Source organism: Polypterus senegalus, chromosome 1 (assembly GCF_016835505.1).
Source record: "Polypterus senegalus isolate Bchr_013 chromosome 1, ASM1683550v1, whole genome shotgun sequence".
In the NCBI taxonomy this organism is placed as follows: Eukaryota; Metazoa; Chordata; class Cladistia; order Polypteriformes; family Polypteridae; genus Polypterus; species Polypterus senegalus.
This window is the reverse complement of record NC_053154.1, coordinates 42,495,483-42,520,581: the sequence shown is the minus strand read 5'-3', so window position 1 is coordinate 42,520,581 and position 25,099 is coordinate 42,495,483. Positions and strand designations below refer to the sequence as shown.

The window sequence follows — 25,099 nt, the reverse complement described above, 5'->3', positions numbered from 1 at the left end:
GTGGGTACTGTGTTTTATAGGCTTCAGTACCAATCCTCAATACATTTCTAAATCTTCCCAACTTGATTATTTTGGAGTGAAATACAAAAAACTTGCTATTCATACATACATATTTTATCTTTCTCCTTTTGAAATTCATCATATGATATAAAGGCAGCTAATGCTGTGATTTGATGTGAAGAAAATAACACCTTTTGTGTTTGTCCTGAATTGTAATTCTAAATGGAAGCTGTCATAGTCATTCTTGTCATTTATCTTAAGATTTTTTTTGAATACAGTGGTGCTTGAAAGTTAGTGAACCCTTTAGAATTTTCTATATTTCTGCATAAATATGACCTTAAACATCATCAGATTTTCACTCAAGTCCTAAAAGTAGATAAAGAGAAACCAGTTAAACAAATGAGACAAAAATATTATACTTGGTCATTTATTTATTGAGGAAAATGATCGAATATTACATATTTGTGAGTGGCAAAAGTATGTGAACCTCTAGGATTAGCAGTTGCCGTAGTTTGAAGGTGAAATTAGTCAGGTGTTTTCAATTAATGGGATGACAATCAGGTGTGAGTGGGCACCCTTTGTTATTTAAAGAACAGGGATCTATCAAAGTCTGCTCTTCACAACACATGTTTGTGGAAGTGTATCATGGCACGAATAAGGAGATTTCTGAGGACCTCAGAAAAAGAATTGTTGATGCTCATCAGGCTGGAAAAGGTTACAAAACCATCTCTAAAGAGTTTGGACTCCACCAATCCACAGTCAGACAGATTGCATACAAATGGAGGAAATTCAACCCCATTGTTACCCTCCCCAGGAGTGGTCGACCAATAAAGATCACTCCAAGAGCAAGGCGCGTAATTGTCGGCGAGGCTACAAAGGACCCCAGGGTAACTTCTAAGCAACTGAAAGCCTCTCTGACATTGGCTAATGTTCATGAGAGCACTGAACAACAATGGTGTGCATGGCAGGGTTGCAAGGAGAAAGCTACTGCTCTCCCAAAAAAAAAAAATATTGCTGCACATCTGCAGTTTGCTTAAGATCACTTGCAGAAGGCTATTTGAAGAATGTTTTGTGGACGGATGAGACCAAAATAGAAGTTTTTGGTTTGAATAAAAAGCGTTATGTTTGGAGAAAGGAAAACACTGCATTCCAGCATAAGAACCTTATCCCATCTGTGAAACATGGCGGTGGTAGTATCATGGTTTGGGCCTGTGTTGCTGCATCTGGGCCAGAATGGCTTGCCTTCATTGATTGAACAATGAATTCTGAATTATATCAGAGGATTCTAAAGGAAAATGTCAGGACATCTGTCCATGAACCGAATCTCAAGAGAAGGTGGGTCATGCAGCAAGACAACAACCCTAAGCAGACAAGTTGTTCTACCAAAGAGGTTAAAGATGAATAAAGTTAATGTTTTGGAATGGCCAAGTCAAGTCCTGACCTTTAATCCAATCGAAATGTTGTGGAAGGACCTGAAGTGAGCAGTTAATGTGAGGAAACCCACCAACATCCCAGAGTTGAAGCTGTTCTGTATGGAGGAATGGGCTAAAATTCCTCCAAGCCCGGTGTGCAGGAATGATCCAAAATTACCGGAAATGTTTTGTTGCAGTTATTGCTGCAAAGAGGGGTCACACCAGATGCTGAAAGCAAAGGTTCACATACTTTTGCCACTCACAAATATGTAATATTTGATAATTTTCCTCAATAAATAAATGACCAAGTATAATATTTTGTCTCATTTGTTTAACTGGTTTCTCTTTATCTACTTTTAGGACTTGAGTGAAAATCTGATGATGTTTTAGGTCATATTTATGTAGAAATATCAAATTCTAAAGGGTTCACAAACCTTCAAGCACCACTATATGCTTCTGTCAAAAAGTATTGTGCAAGAGAGATTCCAAAGGTTTGGGAGCTTGAAAAATATTCCATTTTCAGTTCATCAGGCTGTCCTTGGTAACAGTAGGCCATGTTGTTTGTTGTGATTGAAGGGAGCAATTGTGTTAAAATAGTTTCCTCCTGTGTTACATAGGTTGGATAGCTAAAATTCAACATAGTTGAATTAAATGAGAATGATTTGTAAATTAGCATTTTTAGAATGTAACAAACATTTAAATAATGTGAACTGTGTGACTTTGAAAATTTTTTTAATAAGGTACTATGAAATGTGTCATACTACTAGTGTAAAAGTACTGAAAAACACAAATTTTAAGAGTACTTTTCCTGCATTTTGGAGTTTTGGTACCAAAAGTAAATATGAGCTTTCCTTTTAGTCCCCCCACTCCTTGTGCCAGCCCTCCATTCTCTCAGCACTGTGTGGAGTATTTGTAGAAAAACTTTAATTCTGTAGATTTCATGAAATGAAACCACAGGCTTCGGTGTGGTTGAGAATTCATGGGAACCCATATTGCTTCGGCAATTGCACACTTCATGCTATCAAAATGCGATAGTGTTTCACAGTGTACATTGTTGCGTGATGGTGTGGCCCTCCCCGGTGACTGGAGTAAGTGGCATTAGACTACCGATCCAACATTGCGTAAGGTACTTCATATCAAGTTTGTAATGTAGATGAGTATGATTTTTGGCTTGATTCTAGAAAATATGTTCTGCAACATTTTGTTGGTGCTAATGGCACAGTTTTGAATATTGTGGACGCTAAAGGGCGCTGTTGCCCCGTGAAACCCAACAGACACACATTCAGGATACAAGTTTAAATGCACTAAGCAGAATTTTAATTATTTTCTTAAACATAGTGCCCATAAGCACCAAAATTCACAATAATCAAAATACAATGTTCACCTCCCAGCAGCTCCGTCACACTCCCTCCCAACTCCGGCCTTTTGCTGGGTCTCAACCAGTCCTTTATATATTCCTTGACCCAGAAGTGCTCCTTCTCTTCTTCTGGGTCAAATAGCGAATCCTCAGTCCTTAAGCAGCATGAAAGTACTTTGGGCTTCCATCCGTCCAGACTCCGAAGCACTTCCAGGCTGTAGGGGAAGTATGTGCTCCCCCTGGCGGCACCCAACAGAGCTGAGAAAACGTACTCCACATCCCAGGATGCCCTGAGGGAATCCGGGGCATAGCTACTGTCCATAGGAGATGCCATCTAGTGTTCTGGGGGAGGCAGTGTCCTGGAAAAGCTGCCTTCCTCCATTTTTCCAGTTGAGGGATATCCCGGCCGGATTGAGCTGCCGGCCGTCTGTCACAATACTCATTTGTGATTTGCTGCAGTGGAACATGTTGCGTACAAAATCCAAATATGCACAATTAAACACTGTTAGGAAATACTATATTTAAAATAAGTTATTTCATTTAACTACACAGTTACTTACAGTAGGATCTCTGAAACTGGAGTTGAGATTATTCTTAAGATTTGGTGGTTCTTACTAGTAGACCTTTTACTTTACTCAACCATTTTATAGAAGTGATTTATAAAATCTGTCGGGATATTCACATATATAAAGCAATGCATTGAGTGAAAATAAGGAGAAAAGTTGTGTAACTCGCTTGTGATGCCTCAGATTTTATAGTATATAGTTATAGAACATGAACATTTTTGGGGTTTTGTTTTTACTTGTCAGCTATATAATTTGGCAAATGGCAAAACCTTGGCTGTCTTACATGTTGATAGCTTGGCACTAGACGGTCTATTGAAATAACCTTTTCGTTAAAACTCAAACAGGTTGTTAGCTATAGTCTTGAAGTCGAACATTGTCCTGCTCTTTGAGACGTAGCCAAAAAAATCGTACATACTTAGGAACTAGGCATAATAGCTGAAATAAATATGAATTGTATGGTATCAGTGTGAATAATAGAGCACATGACCCCTAAAATTATTGGCATCATTTTCAAATATATTGACTTATATGTTTGCTTGATGAAAGTGTATTTAGCAAACTCTCTTCTCAGTGTTTAGTAGATATGTAGAACTTTGAGCTATGTTTTAGTGTTTTCCCATGTTTGTGTCCTCGTCTGATGTATTAAATTTTATTTTTCCCCTTCAGGTGTTATTTACTTGAAAAATATGGTAACTCAGTACTGGAATGAGGGAGAACCATCAGCAGGAGAGATTTTTACTATTCCAGATGAAGATCGCCAGTGCATTCGTGAGAATATAGTTGAAGCCATAATCCAGTCACCTGAGCTCATAAGGTGAGCTAATGCTTAAAAATGCAGTTTTAAAATGTTCGTTTTTGTTAATGATTTGAAGATTGTTTTAATCTTGAGCACAGGGATTCAGTATATAATCATTTGTGTTAAAGCCTTAATGCTTTGTTTTTTTAACCCCCATCCTGTCATTTACTTAAAGGAATACTCCACCTAAGTAAAGACTTTTTATATGTTTTAGTCCATCTGCTTTGTGGGTTTAGTCAAGAAAAAATGTAATGTTATGTTTTCATTGAGAATGGAGAAACCAGCGTTGTCAAAAACTGGACAACAGTAAACCATATCAAAGAAGTCAGTGGAAAAAGTCACTTTTTTGTTGCAGTACAAATGTCATGTCATTCAGTGGTATGATCACAATGTGTAAACAATATTTTAGCAAAAATGTATTTGTTTAACTCTGGAAAATGAAAGTAGACCACAAACAGGAAGCCTTTACAGTTGTGATTGCACTTTTGAATTGGGAGCTTTGGTGAATAAGTGAAAGAGGCTCAAGACCTTTTCCTATTACTATAATGCGTAGTTTGTGTTACCATGTTAAAGATGGAGAGAGACACAGTGTATGATAGAGGAGCAGTACTAAATGGAAAAGACTCTCACACGGGAGAAGGGGGGTTAGGACACTTCTGGGAATGTTGCTTTTAATTCAAAGGAAAGGACTGTTGGAAATTATGTAATGCCTGTTTGTGTAAGCCCGTGCTGTAAATTGTCCTGGCTGCTAGAAGCTATTGAAATCATTAGAAAAAAAAAAACTGAAATGCAGTGTCACCAGTTTCGTTTTGTGGACAAGCTCTCCTCCCTTGTCTGTCAGCAGCTAAGCAATTTTCTCTCTCATTTGTCTTTTCTCGGTAGTTTGACTTTGGCAACGGAGTCACTTTCTTTCACAAGGTTGCTTGAGCCTAACCCAGCAAGAAAAGAGCATGGACCAGACAGGAATTGTGGACAGTAGCCCATCACCGGCTGAACATATATTCATACGCCCATACACGCCCACACTACAAACAGTAAAGGCACAGAAACTAAATTTATAGCATTAGCCCTACATTTACAATGCCACCCACTTTTAATCTTGATTTGCTTTGTTGTTCTACTGGAAGAAGAAAGCAAAAAAAATTTGATTTGAACTGCACTATAACAAAGTGTGTTCGCCAAACCTAACCCCTTACACAGTGTCCTCGGCACAAAAGTCAAAGGCAAGAGTATAGATCCTGCTTTTCTTTCAATGTTTTGCGATTGGCATATGGTACAAAGACAAACTATACCTTGTTTGAAAGGGCAGTGCCAGTAGACCTTTAGAGATTTGATTGGAGAAAGGTCTTGTCATTTTGATTTGCAAATTGGTGATCCTGTAGATGACAAGGAAAGGCAGATGTTTCAAGTATTCATATTCAGATTATCTTATCTCTCTCTTTTTTTTTTTTTTTTTTCTTCCTCCTCCTGGATAAAAGTCTGCCTGTTAACTTCAAAAAGAGTTGGATTTATATGTTTGCAAATTGGGAGTGGGCAGATTGGAGAGGGGCAGGGGGACAATGGAGAGGAGTTCAGAGGTGTACAATACACTATTTAAACAAAATATCAAACTACAATTATAGTACTTTATAAACAAATGACCTTTAGTAATTTTTTTTTTTTAAATGAATTTAACGTGGGTATGTGCTAACAGCTAACACGATGGCAGAGCATAAAGAGTCCATTATATTACAATGAAACTATCTGCAAAAGAGTTAACTGAGTAATCATACCAGAATTCAATATGAAGTATTTTCAAAGCCTACAAACTACCTTGCAATTCCAGTTTGTCAGCTGGCATGCAGCAATTTTGGAGGGATTTTTTGGTCTTTAAACCAGCCTATTGTATTTTTATTTATAAACGTGTAACTTTGTTTTGTTCTTTACTATTTTACAGAGTACAGCTTACTACTTGTATTCATCATATGATTAAGCATGACTATCCCAACAAATGGACTGCAATTGTGGATAAGATTGGCTTTTACCTTCAGTCTGACAACAGTGCATGCTGGCTTGGAATTCTGTTATGTCTTTATCAACTGGTCAAAAACTATGAGTAAGGAGGTTTTGATGAAAGAAGAATAGTTTTTTTTTGCATACAATTTCATATCTTATTAAATCTGAGATACTTTAGCATGCTAATTGTCATTTCATATCTTATTAAATCTGAGATACTTTAGCATGCTCACTAAACACATTGTTTGAGAATTATCTGTATTTCAGAAACAAGCGTTTTTTTTGGTGGGGGAGGGACTAATGCACATAGTCTTGAAGTGTTTAAGGAATTATGTCATTGTTTAAACAGACTGCTTTGTCATCTGTATTACAACATATTTGATATACTTATTTTTTTAGTTATTATATTATCACATTTCTAAAGATTAGCTAATATAAGAAATGTGAAATCTTAGCTTAGTTATTTTAAAAGTAAAAAAAAAACAGTGCTGTTCCAAGTTCATGAAATAAGCTACTATCACATTTTTTCTTTACTATGGGATTAGTTTGCACTTATTTTCAACTGTACCTAAATTATTTTAATCATGGTTTAATTCATTCTTCACAAATGATCTTTTATGGATGAGTGCATCCACCTAATTTTTTTTATTTTGATTTTTAAATTTGATGTAGACTTACCTGTGTAAAACAGGTGAAAAGGTTAAAAAGTGTAATGCATGTGAATTTGTTTTACTATTAATACTAGTACTAAAATTAAGTAGCCTTTCCTTGCAACTTTTATAGTTTTATTTTGTATTGTTTGTGTTTCTTTATTAGGTATAAAAAGCCAGATGAACGCAGTCCCTTGATAGCAGCAATGCGGCTGTTTTTACCATTGCTGAAAGACCGATTCATCCAGTTGCTTCCTGAGCTATCTAACCAGTCTGTTCTTATACAGAAACAAATATTTAAGATCATGTATGCACTTGTTCAGGTACTGTTCACCAGTTTCATTATAAGATTAATGTAGCTAATCTTTCAGTTAAACCCGCTTAATATATACATTTTTACAAATGCTTTTGAAATAAACTGAATTGAAACATTTAGTATGGTTTGTGATTCATGTAGTCAAACTTCAAATAGTAAGTGACTGATAAATATTCTGAAGACCAATCCCAAACCCTGAAAATCAGTCCCAAATCGTTGTGCTTTTTCACCAAAGTTTACAGTAAACAGTGTGCAGTCTGGAACTTAGCATTCTACTAGCATCTGGCAAATCCATATTTGTCTGTCATACTGCCATATTGTGACTTTTGATTCATCACGTAACACGTTTCCACTGCTCTTTAGTCCAAAGCTGCTATGCATTACATCACACCAGCCAATGTTTTGTGTTTTTTGTAGTAATCGTAGACTTGTGTGCAGCTTCTTGGCCTTGAGGACAGATTTCCTGAAGGTTCTGATGTTGCTTCCAGAGAGAGTCTGGAACTCTGTTCTGTGTGTTACAATGGAGGATGGGCGATTTTTGCCATCTGTTTCTGCCAGCACTTGGCAACTCTGCTGTTTCGAGTTTGTGTGGTTTTCACGGATGAGCAGTTGTTGCTCCTAGATGCTTTCAGTTCACAGTAGTAGAACTTATGGGCTGGGCGATAAGGTACAAAAAGTATATATTTTTTTTTTATAATTTATTTAGTTATTTGTTTTGGACCTTTTTGGCAATAAATGATGCATCTCAATATTCATTCCTTATTTTTGAAATAACTTACAAAACAATGTTTTCGATATCAAGAACTAAATGATTAAAAACTGTTAATGTTAAAATTATACAGACAACTGATTTGAATGCAAACAAATTGTTGGCAGCAATAAGAACTAATGGGAAGTAACAAGTCTATCACCGGTTTCAGTTTGAGTGATGCTCTGTGACATGAAAGTATATTGTCCCCTGTGAACTCCTGATCATGCCTCATTTCAAACTGCATCACTCTTCTTTACACATCGCATTTTGCATAATGGTTACATTTCTTGTTGTGTGGTGGTAATTCAACACATGAAAGTGGCTGGGAGCCATAAATGGCCCAGTGCCTACATCGAACAGGAGCAAAGCAAAGTTCCTGTGGTGAGAAAGTGTCTTGTATGAAAATTTGATTACCGCGGTTTTTGCCATTTCTTAATCTTTTTTGCATATTGGGTACCGTGAATGAATGACTCCCAACAACTTTGCTTGTTACTGGGCCTGTAGCAGTTTTCTTGACAGCGGATGGGGAGACTAGTAATGATCTACATGATTTAAACATACCTTGTACTGCAAGTGGATGCTGTTTAAAATGATGGTAAAGATGTGGTTGTGTTGCTGACTTTGGTTTCTGTCTTCAAACAGAGTTTGAAAAATACAGCACTTTGATACACATCCATCCTCTTGAATACAAACCGAAGTATATCATGGAGTGTGCATTGTTTTTGGTGCAGAATCTTTATTCTTGTCTGTCTGCGTCATCTGTATTGTCTGCAGTTGCTATTTTGCTTTTTAATTTCACACTCCTATGCAAATGCTTGCGCTCAGTGATGTCTTCAGCCTGAGTGAAAAGTGCAATTTTATAATCAGTGTTTACAGAATTATTAGATTCAGTCTCGAATATACCTTTATATATTTGATACCTCACCCAGCCCTAGTAAAATTTTAGTGTGGACTGAAGTAGAAATTTCACTGAGCTCTTCATGAGAACCCATTCTATTGCCAAAGTTTGTCAATGGTGATTGCAAGGGATTGTGCTTGACTTTATGCCCTTGTTGATAATGAAACGCCCAAACCCAATTTGGTGGGGTGTAAACATACTTTTGCCTATATAATAAATTACAATAAATTTATTTAAAGGTGTCCATGCTAACAAACATTCTGAAGCTAGTAGTCATTCTGGTGCTATATAAGTGGATGTCTGTTGAGAAATTGTTGTTGTGCTCTCTCTGTATTAAGATGGAAATGAAGGGAGCTTGCTAAGGTCTGTGACTCTTAAATGTTTGCTCAGAACGACCAGACTGAACATTTGCCCTGTGTTGTTGTTTTTTTTATTTTTATTATATGCTTCCACTGTGGAGTGTTACTGCCTCTAACCTCTGGGTTTTACTGGTGTGTCCAACATTTTAAATTATGACAATGCAAACACTGCTTCCTGTTACTGTGTTTGCCTGTATCATTTCGATAGTTATTAGAAAGTAGGGGGCTTTGCCCCCCTGCTTGCTTTGTTTGCTAATCCCAGGGCCTGCTGCCACGTGCTAGCCTCTTTGCAGTTTTGCCGCTAGCCTATGGGGATGTGGATGTACAATTTAAATAGATTTTTATTTTCATGGGAATTGTTACATATGCATAATAGAATTTAAAAATTTTACATTGCAACGAGTAATTAATTAACCATATTAAATAGTAAAACATAATAATTTGAAAATATGTTTCATGTTGCATTAGAGTTATTTGTTGAGTAATACGATTTAGTTCTGTTTGGCTTTGAAATTAACGCGCAAATACTTTTTAAACTTTTACTATCAAACTTTAGTTAAAAACAATTTTTGGAATTAAATTTTCATTAATATCGTATTGAATTTTGATTCTGAGTTTGGACTTTCATCGTGATAATACAACTTTTAACTGCCCGTGGTTGAATTTCGTTTCTTTCTCTCTATTAAATGACTTTTTCAAATGTTTGGCTCTGAGATTTAATTGTCTTTGCAAAAGCTATTCTAGCGGGAAACTGTTAACATTTTAATACGAATGGCATATCAAGATCTCCTTTGTTGTCTAATGTTATTCGCAGAAGATTTACTACATTTCCTTTCTTGGATACATCCTTCTTTCTACAGTAATTCGTGCGGTGGAAGACCGGACGGTGTTAACGGACAGTGTTAACGGTTGTAGATATTCTTCGGGATATTGTAAGTTGATGTCTTCATGTTCTGCACGATCACCACCAACTGTTTCAGCATAGTCTATTGATACGTATTTAACCAATTTGCCGTGTAACCAATCAACATTTTTGCCGTTAATTCGATTGATTTCATCATTTCTCGATGCTAAGTTTGCCCGTGTACTCATTTTTTCTGTTGATAACCCTTTGTGATGAAATTCTTCAATAAGATTTGGACACAAAACATCTTCTTTATTTGGGAACTTAAAGTGTGGAAAATGTTAAAATTCATAAGAGCTGAGAGGGCAGGAATTGTCTGACAAAAGCATTCGCACAAATGAGTGGGTGAGAGTACCATGTGCATAGTTGAATATGGTTGAGAGGAGGGCGTGACTTGAAAAAAAATCTCATGGCCAAAGTCTCGTGGGACTTGAAAAAATCTCTTCAAAAAAGTCTCTTCTCGTTGCAGGGTTTTTTAATATAATAGAGAGATGTATTTAAGTGATTGATATTTCATAAGCTGTTTATATGAGATATAATGCAAATCATATTAAATACACAGACCATGATGATATACTTGATGATATTACTGGTCTTCACGACTGCCTACAATGGGTGACATGGTACTGTGTTTTCTGTGATCTACCAGCATACTTATTAATGATTGTACTAGGCTCACATAAACATGACCGTAAAAGAACTGTGTGATGTATTAAAGCTGATTGCAGTTAAAAATCAAAATTTTATATGTTGAGTCATACTTGAGTTGTTTGAGTATTATAATCAAGCATTTTTTTTCCTGCAACAAATGCAGAACTGTTAATGACACCAAATTGTTCTCAAAGATTCAGTTTGACTTAAGGTTATTAATCATATATTTTGCATAACCAATTCTGACTACATAGCATCAGGTAATGTTCTTTGATAAACATTCTTGGAATACAAAAACCAGAGGTTGACTTTGCTTCTAAGCTTAAAGACAAAGTTTTTGGCTCATATCTTTCCTGTAGGTGCTGTTTGAAGCCATGAATTTTTTGTATCGAATAAGCAGGACCAGAGAATCTGGATGTTAGTTTAAAAAAAAAAAAAAAAATGAAAAAGTGGAACGTAATATGTTCTTTTGGTAACTAAACCTTATGTTAATTCTACCGTAAGTCCAATTATAGGCATTTTTGTCACACTGACTGTTGAAAAGACATGTAGCAACAACACCTGTGCATGGCAGAATGTCAAAGCAGATAGGCATTTCTTAAGCAACAAAGTCCAAAAATTGTAACTGTTCCAAATAGTTCTAGTGGACATCTCTCTTTCTTTTTTCTAAATAAAAAAAGCTAAACGTCAGAAATTCCAGGTTGATCATTCTAGGAATTAAAAGTAATTATTCACAAAGATTGTGATGACTCAAAGATTGTAGAAATCATTAGCTTTCACATATTACAGAAAAATATAGGAGGGATGATCCTGGAAGATGTGTAGAAAATTCGCCTCCACTGTTTCTTTTATAAGAAAAGAATGGTAAGCAGCAGTGTTTTTAAAAAAAAAAAGGCTGCATCCTTCCACCCCCCAGCACACAGTGCTTCTTAGTAATTAGAGCATACTTTTCCTGAAAAATACTAGCGATTGGAAACTGAAAAATGTAATAGCTGTGTAATACTGTGAAACAGTATGGATCTGATGCTTAGAAGTGTACATCTGCAGTTAATGATTAAATAATAAAAGCTTAGGTTTCACTACTACTTTTCTGGTATTTGAGCCTATTTCACCTTTTAGTGGTTTACAATTCTTGAAATTTAATGAGATGAAAGCAACCATAAAGTAAATGACAAGTGGTTTTGGCCTCTGATAACAGAGCTGAACAATTTTGCATTCTTTCTTGAAAGAAAGTAGCTCCCGTATTTCAATGTATATCCAGGCTTCATGCATTTCAAACAGCTAACAAAGCAGTTTTGCTAGTGTTATAAAAATGACCTTGATGGCTTTGGACCAGCATACAAAACTACCAGTGTCTGTAAATGTTATATGATGCTTTGAGTACTTGACCAACAAATTGAGTTTTGTTCATACACAATCCCAGCAAAATCCTAGTAATTGAATTAGTTTGGTACTTTCTTAAATATTTACTGTATGTGGGATGTGTATTTTAAAATAATAGCTTTAAATGGTTCTAAGTGCTAGCTGTTAAAGTGAAATAATGTGATATGCAAATGAAAATTGATATGCATCAGAGACCATGTTAAATTCAGGTGTGATGTAAACTGACACTGTTTAAATTTTCGCATGTTCTGGAGTAATTTTCATTTAATGTTTAAAAGGCAACTGGCAGAACTCTCCTTTGTCCATATATTTGGAAACATGTAACCAGTTTATGTTAATATGTGGCATATTTTGCTTTTGCTTTTGCAGTATAATCTTCCACTTGAACTGATCAATCAGCAAAACCTGTCAGACTGGATGGACATTCTGAAAACTGTAGTGGACAGAGATGTCCCTGCGGTAAGTATTTACTGTTTGTATTATTTAATTACTTTAATATGGCTGTTTTATAGCTACACCTGTGCCATTCACCAAAGTAGGTGCTGGCTCACTACACTGCTTTTGTTATTGGAGTGTTGGCCCCTTACTAATTGCTTCTTTGTATATGGCACTCACCCACACTAGGTGCTTTTAACAATGTTAATTGAACTAATCAGACAATTTAAAGTCAGTATTATAAAGCAAAATGAGTAAAAACAAGTAAAAGCCATGGTAGCAAAAGCAGGCAATATTTTTCAAAAGGGACAATAGCTCTTTTAGGACTAATTATTTTTACCATTTTGTCACAGGGCTGATTTTTTCCCCAAAAACTGTTTTCTGAAAAGCACACAAAGCAATGGTTTCACACATAAAATCAACATAAAATACATACTTAAAACAGGAGTGATTTGTCATAAGTTCCATGAGTCCCTACAGTATGTAAATTCACATACTTATTACATATCGGTTTGTCTCATCACTCATAAACTGAAAGGCACTTTCTTGGGTGGGAAAAAAGGCTTGGAGTAATCAAGTGGCAGGTAATCCATAGTGTCCACTAGCACTCTGTCATTTGAAGTCCTTTTGCCTGTTTGCCCCCCACTGATCTACACTCACCTAAAGGATTATTAGGAACACCTGTTCAATTTCTCATTAATGAAATTATCTAATCAACCAATCACATGGAAGTTGCTTCAATGCATTTAGGGGTGTGGTCCTGGTCAAGACAATCTCCTGAACTCCAAACTGAATGTCAGAATGGGAAAGAAAGGTGATTTAAGCAATTTTGAGCGTGGCATGGTTGTTGCTGCCAGACGGGCCGGTCTGAGTATTTCACAATCTGCTCAGTTACTGGGATTTTCACGCACAACCATTTAGATAGATTTCTAGGGTTTACAAAGAATGGTGTGAAAAGGGAAAAAAATCCAGTATGCGGCAGTCCTGTGGGCGAAAATGCCTTGTTGATGCTAGAGGTCAGAGGAGAATGGGCCGACTGATTCAAGCTGATAGAAGAGCAACTTTGACTGAAATAACCACTCGTTACAACCGAGGTATGCAGCAAAGCATTTGTGAAGCCACAACACGCACAACCTTGAGGCGGATGGGCTACAACAGCAGAAGACCCCACCGGGTACCACTCATCTCCACTACAAATAGGAAAAAGAGACTACAATTTGCACGAGCTCACCAAAATTGGACAGTTAGACTGGAAAAATGTTGCCTGTTCTGATGAGTCTCGATTTCTGTTGAGACATTCAAATAGTAGAGTCAGAATTTGGTGTAAACAGAATGAGAACATGGATCCACTGTGCAGGCTGGTGGTGGTGGTGTAATGGTGTGGGGGATGTTTTATTGGCACACTTTAGGCCCCTTAGTGCCAATTGGGCATCGTTTAAATGCAACGGGCTACCTGAGCATTGTTTCTGACCATGTCCATCCCTTCATGACCACCATGTACCCATCCTCTGATGGCTACTTCCAGCAGGATAATGCACCATGTCACAAAGCTCGAATCATTTCAAATTGGTTTCTTGAACATGACAATGAGTTCGCTGTACTAAAATGGCCCCCACAGTTACCAGATCTCAACCCAATAGAGCATCTTTGGGATGTGGTGGAACGGGAGCTTCGTGCCCTGGATGTGCATCCCACAAATCTCCATCTGCAAGATGCTATCCTATCAATATGGGCCAACATTTCTAAAGAATGCTTTCGGCACCTTGTTGAATCAATGCCACGTAGAATTAAGGCAGTTCTGAAAGTGAAAGGGGGTTAAACACCGTATTAGTATGGTGTTCCTAATAATCCTTTAGGTGAGTATATGTCTGTGTTGTCTCCCCAAGGTGAATGTTGCTATAGGTGCATCAGCTATATTAGATTGCTCAGCATTATGATCAGCTGGGGACTGCTCAGCTGATGCAGGTACCTGTCTTTCATTTTTGACTTCCATATATTTTGCATCAAAAATGGACTTGGATAAGTTTCTGTATAGTCCTCCCAGGTGAATGTTTCCTTGGGCACGTCAGTTGCACAATCAGCTGGGGACTGATCAGCTGATGCAGGTACCGGACTCGATCTTCAGATCCATTACATCAAAATCTAAGATCCCTAAGCTAGTCGCACATAGGCAGGGATTCAAAGTCAAGTCAAAGAGTCTAACTGTCCTTCTAGGAAAGAGGGTCTACCTATAAAGTAACTAAGTTTTATCAACATTTAGTGTTTTTTTTCACCCTCTGCTTTAAAAATTAAGAAATGTATTTGAAAAAGAGTCTTGTTAAAATATTTATGCAGAAAATATAGGTGATCGATGGGGAGTCTTTTTAAAGTCTAGGTACAGAGTTGCTTCATATTGCTGTTCAGTCTGAAAAGGTCTTGGCAGTTTCTTTGGATTGTTGTTTCTTTTGTTGTTCCCTATTCAGCTTTCCTTCCTCTTTCTCTCTCCCATACTGCTTTGCTTAGTTTTTGCTGAGTGTGCATCCCAAACTTAAAGGCCTAACTTCATGTTGAATTATCAATGACTAGCCATCCCCAGTGGTTCCATCCACGTAGTAGTGAAACAGGACAGTGAGGAGGGCCCTGCCCGGCTCCCTACTCCTGAGGTCACGCTTCCCTCTTCCCTCGGCCTGCAGCCTCTGTCTCGGATTAGCGCAAATATATCACTCCTGCAAGCGAACTATGATTCTTAGAGCAGTGAGGGAAGTTGCAAAATCAACTGGAATGTTCAAGCAAACTCTAGAAAAAGGAAAAAAAAAAAATGTAAATCTGTTAAGTAGTTATCTTGTTTGCTAGCAAAGTGGAGGTAAGGAATTACCCGATGCAGGCGCACAAATGGGGAGGGCCTCACCTCCCCTTGGCGCACTGTGTGTCTTTTGGATTCTCATAAATAAATTGGTGCCACAAGCGAACAATCGTATGATAAATATTGCAATGAGAGAAGTTGCAAAATCAACCGGAATCTTCAAGCAAATTTATAGAGAAAAAAAAACCCAATGTAAATCCATTAAGTAGTTCTCTTGTGAAAAGCAGATAGAATGATGTTGGATATTTATATAGATATATGTATAGATATATATAGAGAGAGATTACAAGAGTAATAAGTGTTTTGCCTTTCTCAAGCTGTTTTTTCCATTCTGATGCTAATTAAACAAGGTCTAATATATACAAAAAAGTATTTGTAACAATCTAAGATTTTAAATGAATGATCTAAAAGCTACAAGGTTCAAGTCAGTAAAGATGTAGCATTTAAAATCAATCGGTAGCAGTCATTTAAAAATACACAGAGAACAGTATTTAAAATGTGTTTTTTTTTTTTTTATAGTCCAGAGTTTCAAGTTTGAGACACGTTTAAAGTAAAAAGGTCCAGTTATTCTAATTACTAGCTGGCTGTTTCCTTATTGCTGCTAGGTTAGCTCACACAGTTCACATTTTGACTTGTATTTCAGTTAAAGTTCTTTTATTTATAACAAGGAAGACATTAGTTCCGTAAGCACCATTCCCAATGTTACAACTGCCAATGTTTGTGTCAAGGTAAATGAGGAAGTCGCTAAGCTTTATGTCGTGGTAGCTTGCAGTAACACAAGGAGTGCCTTGCCTGTGCTGTCAATTTACATCCTTGTGTGATGGCAATCTAAAATGAACAGTTTTGTGGATTATAGTTTAATAAATATATCTTTGGCCAGGACAGCATTGTGGAACACTAAAAAAGTATTTGTCATCTCATGGTTCTAGTAGACCACTTAGCCTTCTGTGCCTTGAAAAAGGTATGGAAACTATAATAAATAAATCACAAAATTACCTAAACAAATGTTAAGAAGAAACAGGAATAGTTGACAAAAACCAAGCATGCGGCATAATTTACCTAGGCTTTCAAAAAGCATTTGATGCATCAAAGATTTATTCTGAAACTGGAAGCTGTAGGTAACCTACAAACATATCACACTTAGGATATGTACTAAAGCTGCATCAGTATATTAGTAAACCCTAGACATACCTTTCCTACTTTATTTATGTAACATTTTGGTATTAACCTTTTTTTTTTTTTTTTTCCCAGTGGTAAGCATAACACTAAGAGGGTTGAGGGTTAATCCTCTGCCCCTTTATCTTCACTGGCGCTGGAAAGTTTTTTTTTTTAATAATGTACAAATTCAGGCTTTCACTAGTTTTTGTTTGTTTACTTGTAGATTGAAATTATTGTTGTTTTAAATTGTTTTTATTGGACATTTCACATACTTATTTTGCATTTCTCATCTATGTGTCTATTTGATCTCTGAGTATTTTACCTACAGAATTTTTTAGTGTTTGGCACTGGTTGCTGATGGAGTTTTGTTCTGTTCAGAAAATTAATACCAATTGTTGATTTAGCTGTACATTGTATAACAAAATATAATTTTACAACATAAAAATACATCATTTTAACTGAATTACTATACAAACATGTGCAAATTGTCAGTTTATGTATCTAATATTAAATATTGATTGAAAACCTGAAAGAATTCATTCTAAATCATTTGCAATAGTAGACGAAACTAGAGAGGGGCTAATACTTTCTCATGGATTTGTATGTTTGTGTTTCTAAAACTTTCAACTTTTTTTTACCCACATATTTACCTGACCTATAATTTAAGTTACTTTAATTTAGCTGTCCTTGTGTACATTACACCAGTGTCTCAACAGTTTAAATTAGCTGCTTTAAAGTGGTAAAATTAAATATTAAGCAGTAGGGCTAAAGTTGAAAGTAGCTGCTTGTGACATCCCAAAGGTATTATCTATGTAAATGTTTGTTTTTTGGACTGATGCTTGATGTAACCTGTAAGACTGAGTAGAAGGTTTCTTTTTGTTGGTTGGTTGATTCTGTTTTGAGACTGAATTGTTTTTCCTTGTTTTCAGAAAGTAATCTGTATGTTAAGAATGATTTTGGATTGAAGCAAAGTATATATCACTTGCATATGTCAATTTAGTAATACTGTACAGTTTCCTGTGTGCAAAATTCACTTCCACTGGAGTAAAGCATAACACACATGTCAGTGACTAATTCCAAGTTTAATTTCCTTGTGTCTGTTAGGAAACCCTGCAAGTAGATGAAGATGACAGACCTGAGCTACCCTGGTGGAAATGTAAAAAATGGGCTCTGCACATACTGGCCAGGCTCTTTGAAAGGTATAATTTGTGCCTTGTGCTTTTATTGAGTTTTGAAGTTTGTTGTTATAAATGCTTGTTACTCGTTTTAGGTATGGAAGTCCTGGCAACGTATCCAAAGAATATACAGAATTTGCTGAAATGTTCCTCAAAGGGTTTGCTGTTTCTGCTCAGCAGGTATGACATCCATATATCTGTGCATACAACGCACTATAATCATAAAGCATGCTATACATGAGGTGACATAAAAGTTTTAGTTATCGTGCAGAGTCATGGCAAGGTGTTGCAAGAACTGATAATTGTTGACAACGTAATCGGTTATATTGTTTTATAGAAATGTGCATCTTTATTAAAATTCCGGAATTTGCACAAATCATGTATATAATAGAAATGGCTAGTTTTACAGTATGTTCAGTGAAAAAAAACACAAGACTGCTACGGATTTGTGTTAAGAGAAGTTACTGTTTTTAAAAATCACAGTACATATTCAGTAAAAGTCTTGGGTTATCTATTCAGACTGAACTAGCCATCTACACAAATGTTACAAAAATATAGTTCTGAAGAAAATCTTTGTAGACGCAATGTACACTTTATGCCATACTGCAGGAAGTGCTGCATGGAAAATTTTAATAAAACACTGACTTCTTAACTGAAACTGTTCCTTGAATCTGGCACCAAGCTCTTGCTGTTTGATTATCTTGAATAGACAAAATGGGCTTGATAGTGAATTGATGGATAACGTGTGTGTGGGGGTGTGTTGTTTTTTAAAGGGAGCTTCTAACTTCTGGGCACCAGCAGTTTTATTAGCATGTGATAAGATAGCTCTGCTCTTATGCTTTAATACCAACTAGCAAAATACCCGTGCTTCGCAGCGGAGAAGCAGTGTGTTAAAGAAGTAAAGAAAAAGAAAAGGAAACATTTTGAAAATAACGTAGCATGATTGTCAAAGTAATTGTTTTGTGCATTTGGCCGCAGCGTCACGAAGTTGTTTTCGTCTAGCTGCATCAGAAAATGTACCACGACGTCTGACACACCTGCTTTTTGGTGTTTTGCTGTTCTAGTCGGTTTGAGTATGTATGTATGTGTGTGTGTGTGTGTGTGTATGTATATGTATATATATATATATATATATATATATATATATATATATATATATATATATATATATATATATATATATATATATAGTAATGCATTTCATCATGAATGTGAGATCAAGTATAAATCTAAAAATTCTAAATGTGCAGAGAGCTGGAATATTATAAATTTAATGTGTTCTGTTGCTGCATGCCGCTGCTGTCAGGTCAGGAGGAAGCCTCAGCAATTAACAACTGGTTCGGTTTTAAGATGACGTTTACGACAGTCTACTTTAACCTCGCAGTTTATCATTAAAGTGAACATTTCGAGTTTAACGCTGAAATTTCCACTTTAATCCGAAAATAGACATTTTCATTCTGTCCTTAATTTTTTTTTTTTCTGTTTGGCTCAAATATGCCGCTGTACATTCTATTCTTTTGCTATTGTGAAGGTGCAAAAAAAAAAAAAAAAGACGGCACAGAAGATGGTATGTGAGACTTTTAAAATGTATCATGTCATTATGTTGGGGAATAAGAAAGCAACATGAATAAATTCGTTTCACCACATCGAACCATTCATCAAACATCGAAGTACGCACATCGATTGAAAAGTGGCTGGAGTAGCAAGAATTTCAGGCTGGAATTCAGGGTTTGAATGTGGAGAGTTATGACGATATTCCAGAAGAAGATGACTTGACTGTATTTGGATAAATGTATATTGTTGTGCATGAATAAATAAGATATCCCCTGAAAATAAGCCCTAGTGCATCTTTTGGAGCAAAACTTAATATAAGACCCGGTCTTTTTTTTCAGGGAAACATGTTAGTTAAATGTAACTTTTGGTAGACATTCTATGCTTCAATATATGGTTAAATTCCTCAATAAATATTGTAAATTTCTCTTGCAGTTTTCTTCAAAGCTACAGTTGTCCACTTATGTTTTCTGAGTCACAAGAACACCTTTATGGCTTAACCTTAACCTAATTATGTTACCCAAATTAAAATCTTAGAAACATTCTAATTGGGTTTGCAGTCTTTTTGGTGCTCAAAATGTTGTTTATCCTGAATAAACATTTTTTTTTTTAAAAAGAGAGAGAAAACAACAAATCTGTACTCCTGATGTTGGAGTACAAGAAGTGTGTCCACACTCTGTATGTAATTAAAAGAATGATGAAAAACTTCACACTGACTTGGGCAAACATAAAATCCTTTCTCTCTCTCTCTCTCTCTCTCTCTCAGGTTTTGCTGAAAGTTCTCTATCAGTACAAAGAGAAACATTATATAGCTCCCAGGGTTCTTCAGCAGACACTTAATTATATCAATCAAGGAGTAGCCCATGCAGTCACTTGGAAGAACTTAAAGCCACATATGCAGGTACATAGAATATATAAAATGTAAGTGCATATCTCTCTCCTATCCCCTCCTGAAGTGGGGTATTGTCTTTTTGGTTGTCATGCAATATAATGCTGTCTTAATTGTAGTGTTCTGCTTTATTCTGAGTGAGGCCCTTTTTTATGATCTTAAGTCATATTTGTGTGTAAAAAGCAAAAAGCACAATCGGCCCACATTGAGAAAATCATTTGATATAAACTATATGCATTTTTTAAAAAGTCATCCAATTTACTGTGTGTGCGCTTCATTTTTAATAGGTCTAAAAACATTTAGATGTTGATTTGATGATTTGTCCATTTTCAAAGTTTAATCCAATTTCTTATGTTTGTGAAGTGCCCCCTTAGTATTTTTACAGTTTAAATCCAGCTACTTGCCCAATTTAGTAATCCCATTTTAAAGAGCGCTATCGTAGACCTGTATTTAGATCACATCACTGCCTATGGAGCATTAAAACTGTAGTTTAACATTTGGCCAATTCAAAATTGTAACTTAAATACAGACTTGAGTATTCAAGTAGTGGTACTTCAAGGCTTTCCTTATGTAGGTTAATTGCTGTACATTGTAGTTCTGGGGTATCCCTTTATGAATCAGTTTTGTTTTACTTGATAATCATTCACTTCTATATTTCAGTTAAACTTCATTTTTACAATGTGTAATCAGAAACATAGCTGTGTGTGAAGAAAGTTAAAATGATTTGTATTTAACTATGCCTTTTAAATGCAACTTTTTTTCTTGCCCATATAATGAAATTGTCAATCCCTGTATAATATAGTGTGTGGGTTGTGCTTTTGAACATCTGTGTCAGACGTTTGTCTGGAAAAATCTAATTGAAGAGGTGTCTGGCAATCAATTGTTTCTTCTTTTATCTATTACACCCAAAGGTTGCTTCCTTCAGTCTATTTTTTTCTTCCCTGGAATGGTTGGAAGACTACTGTACAGAAAGTTGACAATTGTAGTAGTAGTAGTGGTCTTTAGTGCAAGTTTTATTTTAAAAATTCATAATGAGCCATGTGATTCTTTGTCATGCTCACTCTCTAATAAATTAGTTGTTTTTTGGCTATTGCTTTAATGCTTTGCGAAATTTGATTACTACAGATTGTTGGCATTTGAGGTGGTGTCCTGTTCTTGAATTAAACTTTCCCAGTTTATACAATTTTTGCTCTGTTGTTTTCTTTTTGTTAGGTATGTTTGGAAATAAGTGATCTAGATGGACTCTGAAGGTTTTAAGTGGTGGAAAAGTGTGTTTTATTTTGTAGGGCCAGATTCATTTGCCATGCTTAATTCTACAGCTAAGACCCTTTTCCTTCCTGCCATAAATCAAAAATACTGGTTGGACTGGAATTTATAGCTAGTATCTCTAGTTTGTGTGGTCTTGAATGTGTTTGGAATTTCCATTAATTTTTATTTTATTGAGGATGATCGTAACAAGGACCTTACTGGCAACAAGAGCAGTGTTATAGCCTTGTAGTTGCTGCAATCTAGGTGATCACCCTTACCTTTCCATATAGGGACTGCAAGTCCATTTTCAGTCATTTGGTATGATGGCCGTCTCCCAGATGGAAGTAAAGATTGCTTGCAATGCCAGTAGGACAGCCTTATCAGCCTAGAGAAGTTCATAAATTTCACCAGTATAAATAAAACATTGTACTCCTCCCCAGTGGCTATAATCTTCTGTGCCATTCCAAATTTCATTAGGTGCCAGGCAAAGGGGCACACTAACTCCTACCATATCAATTTCCAGGCCCTTACCATTGTTCTCCTTTCTCATATTTCTGTAAATACCTCCCATTAAAAATACTGCTTTGTACACATGATGTTTTCATAATGTCTTCCTGATCTTCTGCCTGTTCTGACATTGTTTAACACCTTTAAATAATCTGGCTTTGTCAGGCAAAATCTACTTTTGGAATGGAGGAAAGGATTAACTTGATTGATTGATTATCCGTTTGTACTTTGGCAGTGCTAACAATTAAACAATTTGGAGAGACTTCTACCTTATTTACCTTACCTTTCTCTGTTTTAGGAGGTGGTTCCCCGGCCATTAGACTTGTATCAAGGTAGCTGGAGCACACATTTTATAAACAGAATAAAACAATTTATTGGTAAACATAAGAAATATAGCAATATATAGGAATATATGTGCAGATATAATACATGAAGCAAACAGTCATAGAATGGCTTGGGTGTTAATGGTTGTTTAGACTTAGTTTATCTTACTACTGCCAAGTTGTTTTGTGATACCAAGTGTTTAACGGTGATGTCCAATGTTGTGGAGTTGTTGCTTCCCTAGGTTCAAGTGGAGAATGTTTCTTGAGTTAAAGTGCACTCTTTTCTCTTTGTTGCATGATCCTGTCTGGTGTGCAGTGCCTTTGTCAATTAGGCCTTTTGCTGTGTCATCTGCAACTTTTCAGGGAAAAGCGTTGCTCTTTTTGGCACTAGAGGTAAAGTTAGCTTCTTGTAGTAGTAACTGCTTCTCCACAGACTGTGCTCGGTGCACTAGCTTGACAGAAAGGATCTTGGTGAGAAGAAATTGTAAGTCTCAGCTACCCAAAGAGGTAGCAGCGGCTCATCAGTTGTTTGGTTTCAGAAAGAGATTTTAGGGCTTTTTAGAGTGTAAGAGCAGTGTGCTCCCCTGAGAGTTTCCTTAGTGTGCCCTCTGTGATCAGTTTGTGTGTGCCCAAAATTCTGGTCACGAAATGTGTGCACGTTATGGACCCTCTCGATTGGATTCAAGGTACTTTCAGTTACACAATTGGGGCCTGCTCATAGTTGAGTTATTCTGTCCATGCCAGTTATTATTCCTTAATTTAAAGGTTTTTATTCTTGCTTGAGACAATTTTGTGCCTTCTCACTCAAGGAATTTGCAGGTGGTTCTCTGGAAAGATGTTAGTTCTATTCTGAGTTACACCTTTATCAAATTAAGTACAGTATTTTGGAATTGTAAGTGAGGGAAGGCACAACTGGATAGCTTAAATCTGCTCCCTTAACAGGCCCTGGTATGCCACTAAAGCTTAGCAGAACTGACAATGTTCATGCTGCCCTACACTGTCTTTCTCCCTCTGAATTGTTTTTGTCAACAAGCTTTCTTCTTCCTTGCTGGCCAAATTTAGTTAAACATCTGTGCAGACACTTCTTTAATTTCAGGATGATTATCTGTACATATAAAGATATTCAGATATTTGTGCAGGGGTCTTTATTTATAAACTGATTATACAAAAACAATTTTTCTTATTCCAATGATTTAATAATATTTGAAAACTGACATATAAACTGGGGTCTGTAAAATCCAAAACTCACAGGAAAACATTCTTACTCAAGTTGAAACACATGTACCCACCTATTCTGTGTGTATGTGTTCCAGTAGACTCCATTTGCTTTTCTATAGCACCTTCAAATCTGTGATCATGGTCTTTTCCTGCAGTTCATGTATCTTGAAGATTTTTTCACAACTGAACCTAGACGATTGCAGGATTGACCAACAGACTGACTGAGTGGTGGCTGTAGTTTTATGAACGTTAGCCTGGACTGTGGTGGGGAAGCAGGACCTACATGCATAGATAAAGCTAGTAACTTTACCAGTCAGTCTACATTCCCATTTTTGCCTGCGGTCATGGCCACTGGGTTGTGATTGAAAGGGTAGCACCATGAGTACAGGTTCAGGAGATCCATCAGTAAAGGAGGACCTCTGTGTAGAACCCAGTGACTCTGAACCAGATATGGTTTTAATGGCTGACTGGATGTATAGGAGTTTAGGCAGAATAATTCAACTTAGTTTTCAAGCTGAATTTAAATTGAGATGTCTTTTGTAACCTATGTTTTTTTTTTTTTTTTTTGTATATATATATGAATATTTTCTAGGGGATCATTCAAGATGTGGTTTTTCCTCTAATGTGCTACACAGATGCTGATGAGGAGCTTTGGCAGGAGGATCCTTATGAGTATATTCGTATGAAATTTGGTATGTTAACAAATTAGTCATAGTCCTATTAGAGCTCAAGTTTTTTCGTGTGCAATTTAAAATGCAACATGTAACTTAAATGTCTCTTTAACAGATGTTTTTGAAGACTTCATCTCTCCAACAACTGCTGCCCAGAATTTCCTTTTCACTGCCTGTAGTAAAAGGAAAGAAGTATGTTTATGCATATTGCTTTTCTTGACAGTTTTTCTCATATTAAAGAAATATAGCAATGAATAAAATTAGGGAGCATTTTTCCAGCTAAGGGAGAAAAACAATTTAATCTGAGCATCCTGAATAGAGCGCCTGGCAAAAATGATGAAACCCTCATACTTTGAGAATATTTATACAGGTTGTTTTTTTTTTTTTTAAACTTTATAGCAAATAAGCAAATCATAGGTATAACACAAAACAATTATTTAATAGCTGAACATTCTGGCTTTGTGAAACATAACCCAAACAAACTAAACTAATTTAATTAATGGGACATTTTTTTTCCAGATCAAATAGAGGAAAAACATAATTTGAAATAAACAAATAGTTGCAGAGTGCTTGTTTCTCCTCCTCAGGCTTTTATGACCGCCTTTATTGTTTGAGGGATAGACTTCATTAACGAAAAACAATACTGTTCATCAGGCTGGGGTTCATAGGAACATTTTTCTTAATTTCCAGTATACATTTTCAGTTTGGTTGACATCTGGGCTGTTTGCTGGCCATGAAATTTAATTGTTATACCTTTCTAGATGAGAAGCTTTAATACACTTTGCCAAGATGCATTGACATCGTGAAATGTGACTTAAGCATCACCAAACCTATTATTTTAGATGGAATGAGAAAGACTGTAAAATTTCTTTTTTTATTAATTTTATTGCAATCCATACAAATCAATCAAGTTTTTACAAAAAGAAAAATTGAGTTAAGGACAAATCGATCCCCACCCCTGAGAGAGAGAGCAAGGCAAATGGCGTGAAATGTAAGGCTTGTAAACATACCTAAATTTAATAAATTCTCTGTGCTTTATGAGCT

At 36.1% G+C, this 25,099-nt stretch overlaps 1 protein-coding gene across 1 annotated transcript in view; it reads left to right on the top strand.

The window, feature by feature from the left end:
- ipo7 (importin 7) overlaps positions 1 to 25,099 on the top strand; it is a 70,480-nt gene that overhangs the window by 11,459 nt on the left and 33,922 nt on the right. The window contains exons 3-11 of the mRNA XM_039748167.1: positions 4,002 to 4,149; positions 6,068 to 6,226; positions 6,943 to 7,099; positions 12,408 to 12,497; positions 17,578 to 17,672; positions 17,744 to 17,828; positions 19,966 to 20,100; positions 23,977 to 24,076; positions 24,171 to 24,247. Coding sequence (XP_039604101.1) covers positions 4,002 to 4,149; positions 6,068 to 6,226; positions 6,943 to 7,099; positions 12,408 to 12,497; positions 17,578 to 17,672; positions 17,744 to 17,828; positions 19,966 to 20,100; positions 23,977 to 24,076; positions 24,171 to 24,247 — 1,046 coding nt within the window. The remainder of the gene's footprint in view (positions 1 to 4,001; positions 4,150 to 6,067; positions 6,227 to 6,942; positions 7,100 to 12,407; positions 12,498 to 17,577; positions 17,673 to 17,743; positions 17,829 to 19,965; positions 20,101 to 23,976; positions 24,077 to 24,170; positions 24,248 to 25,099) is intronic.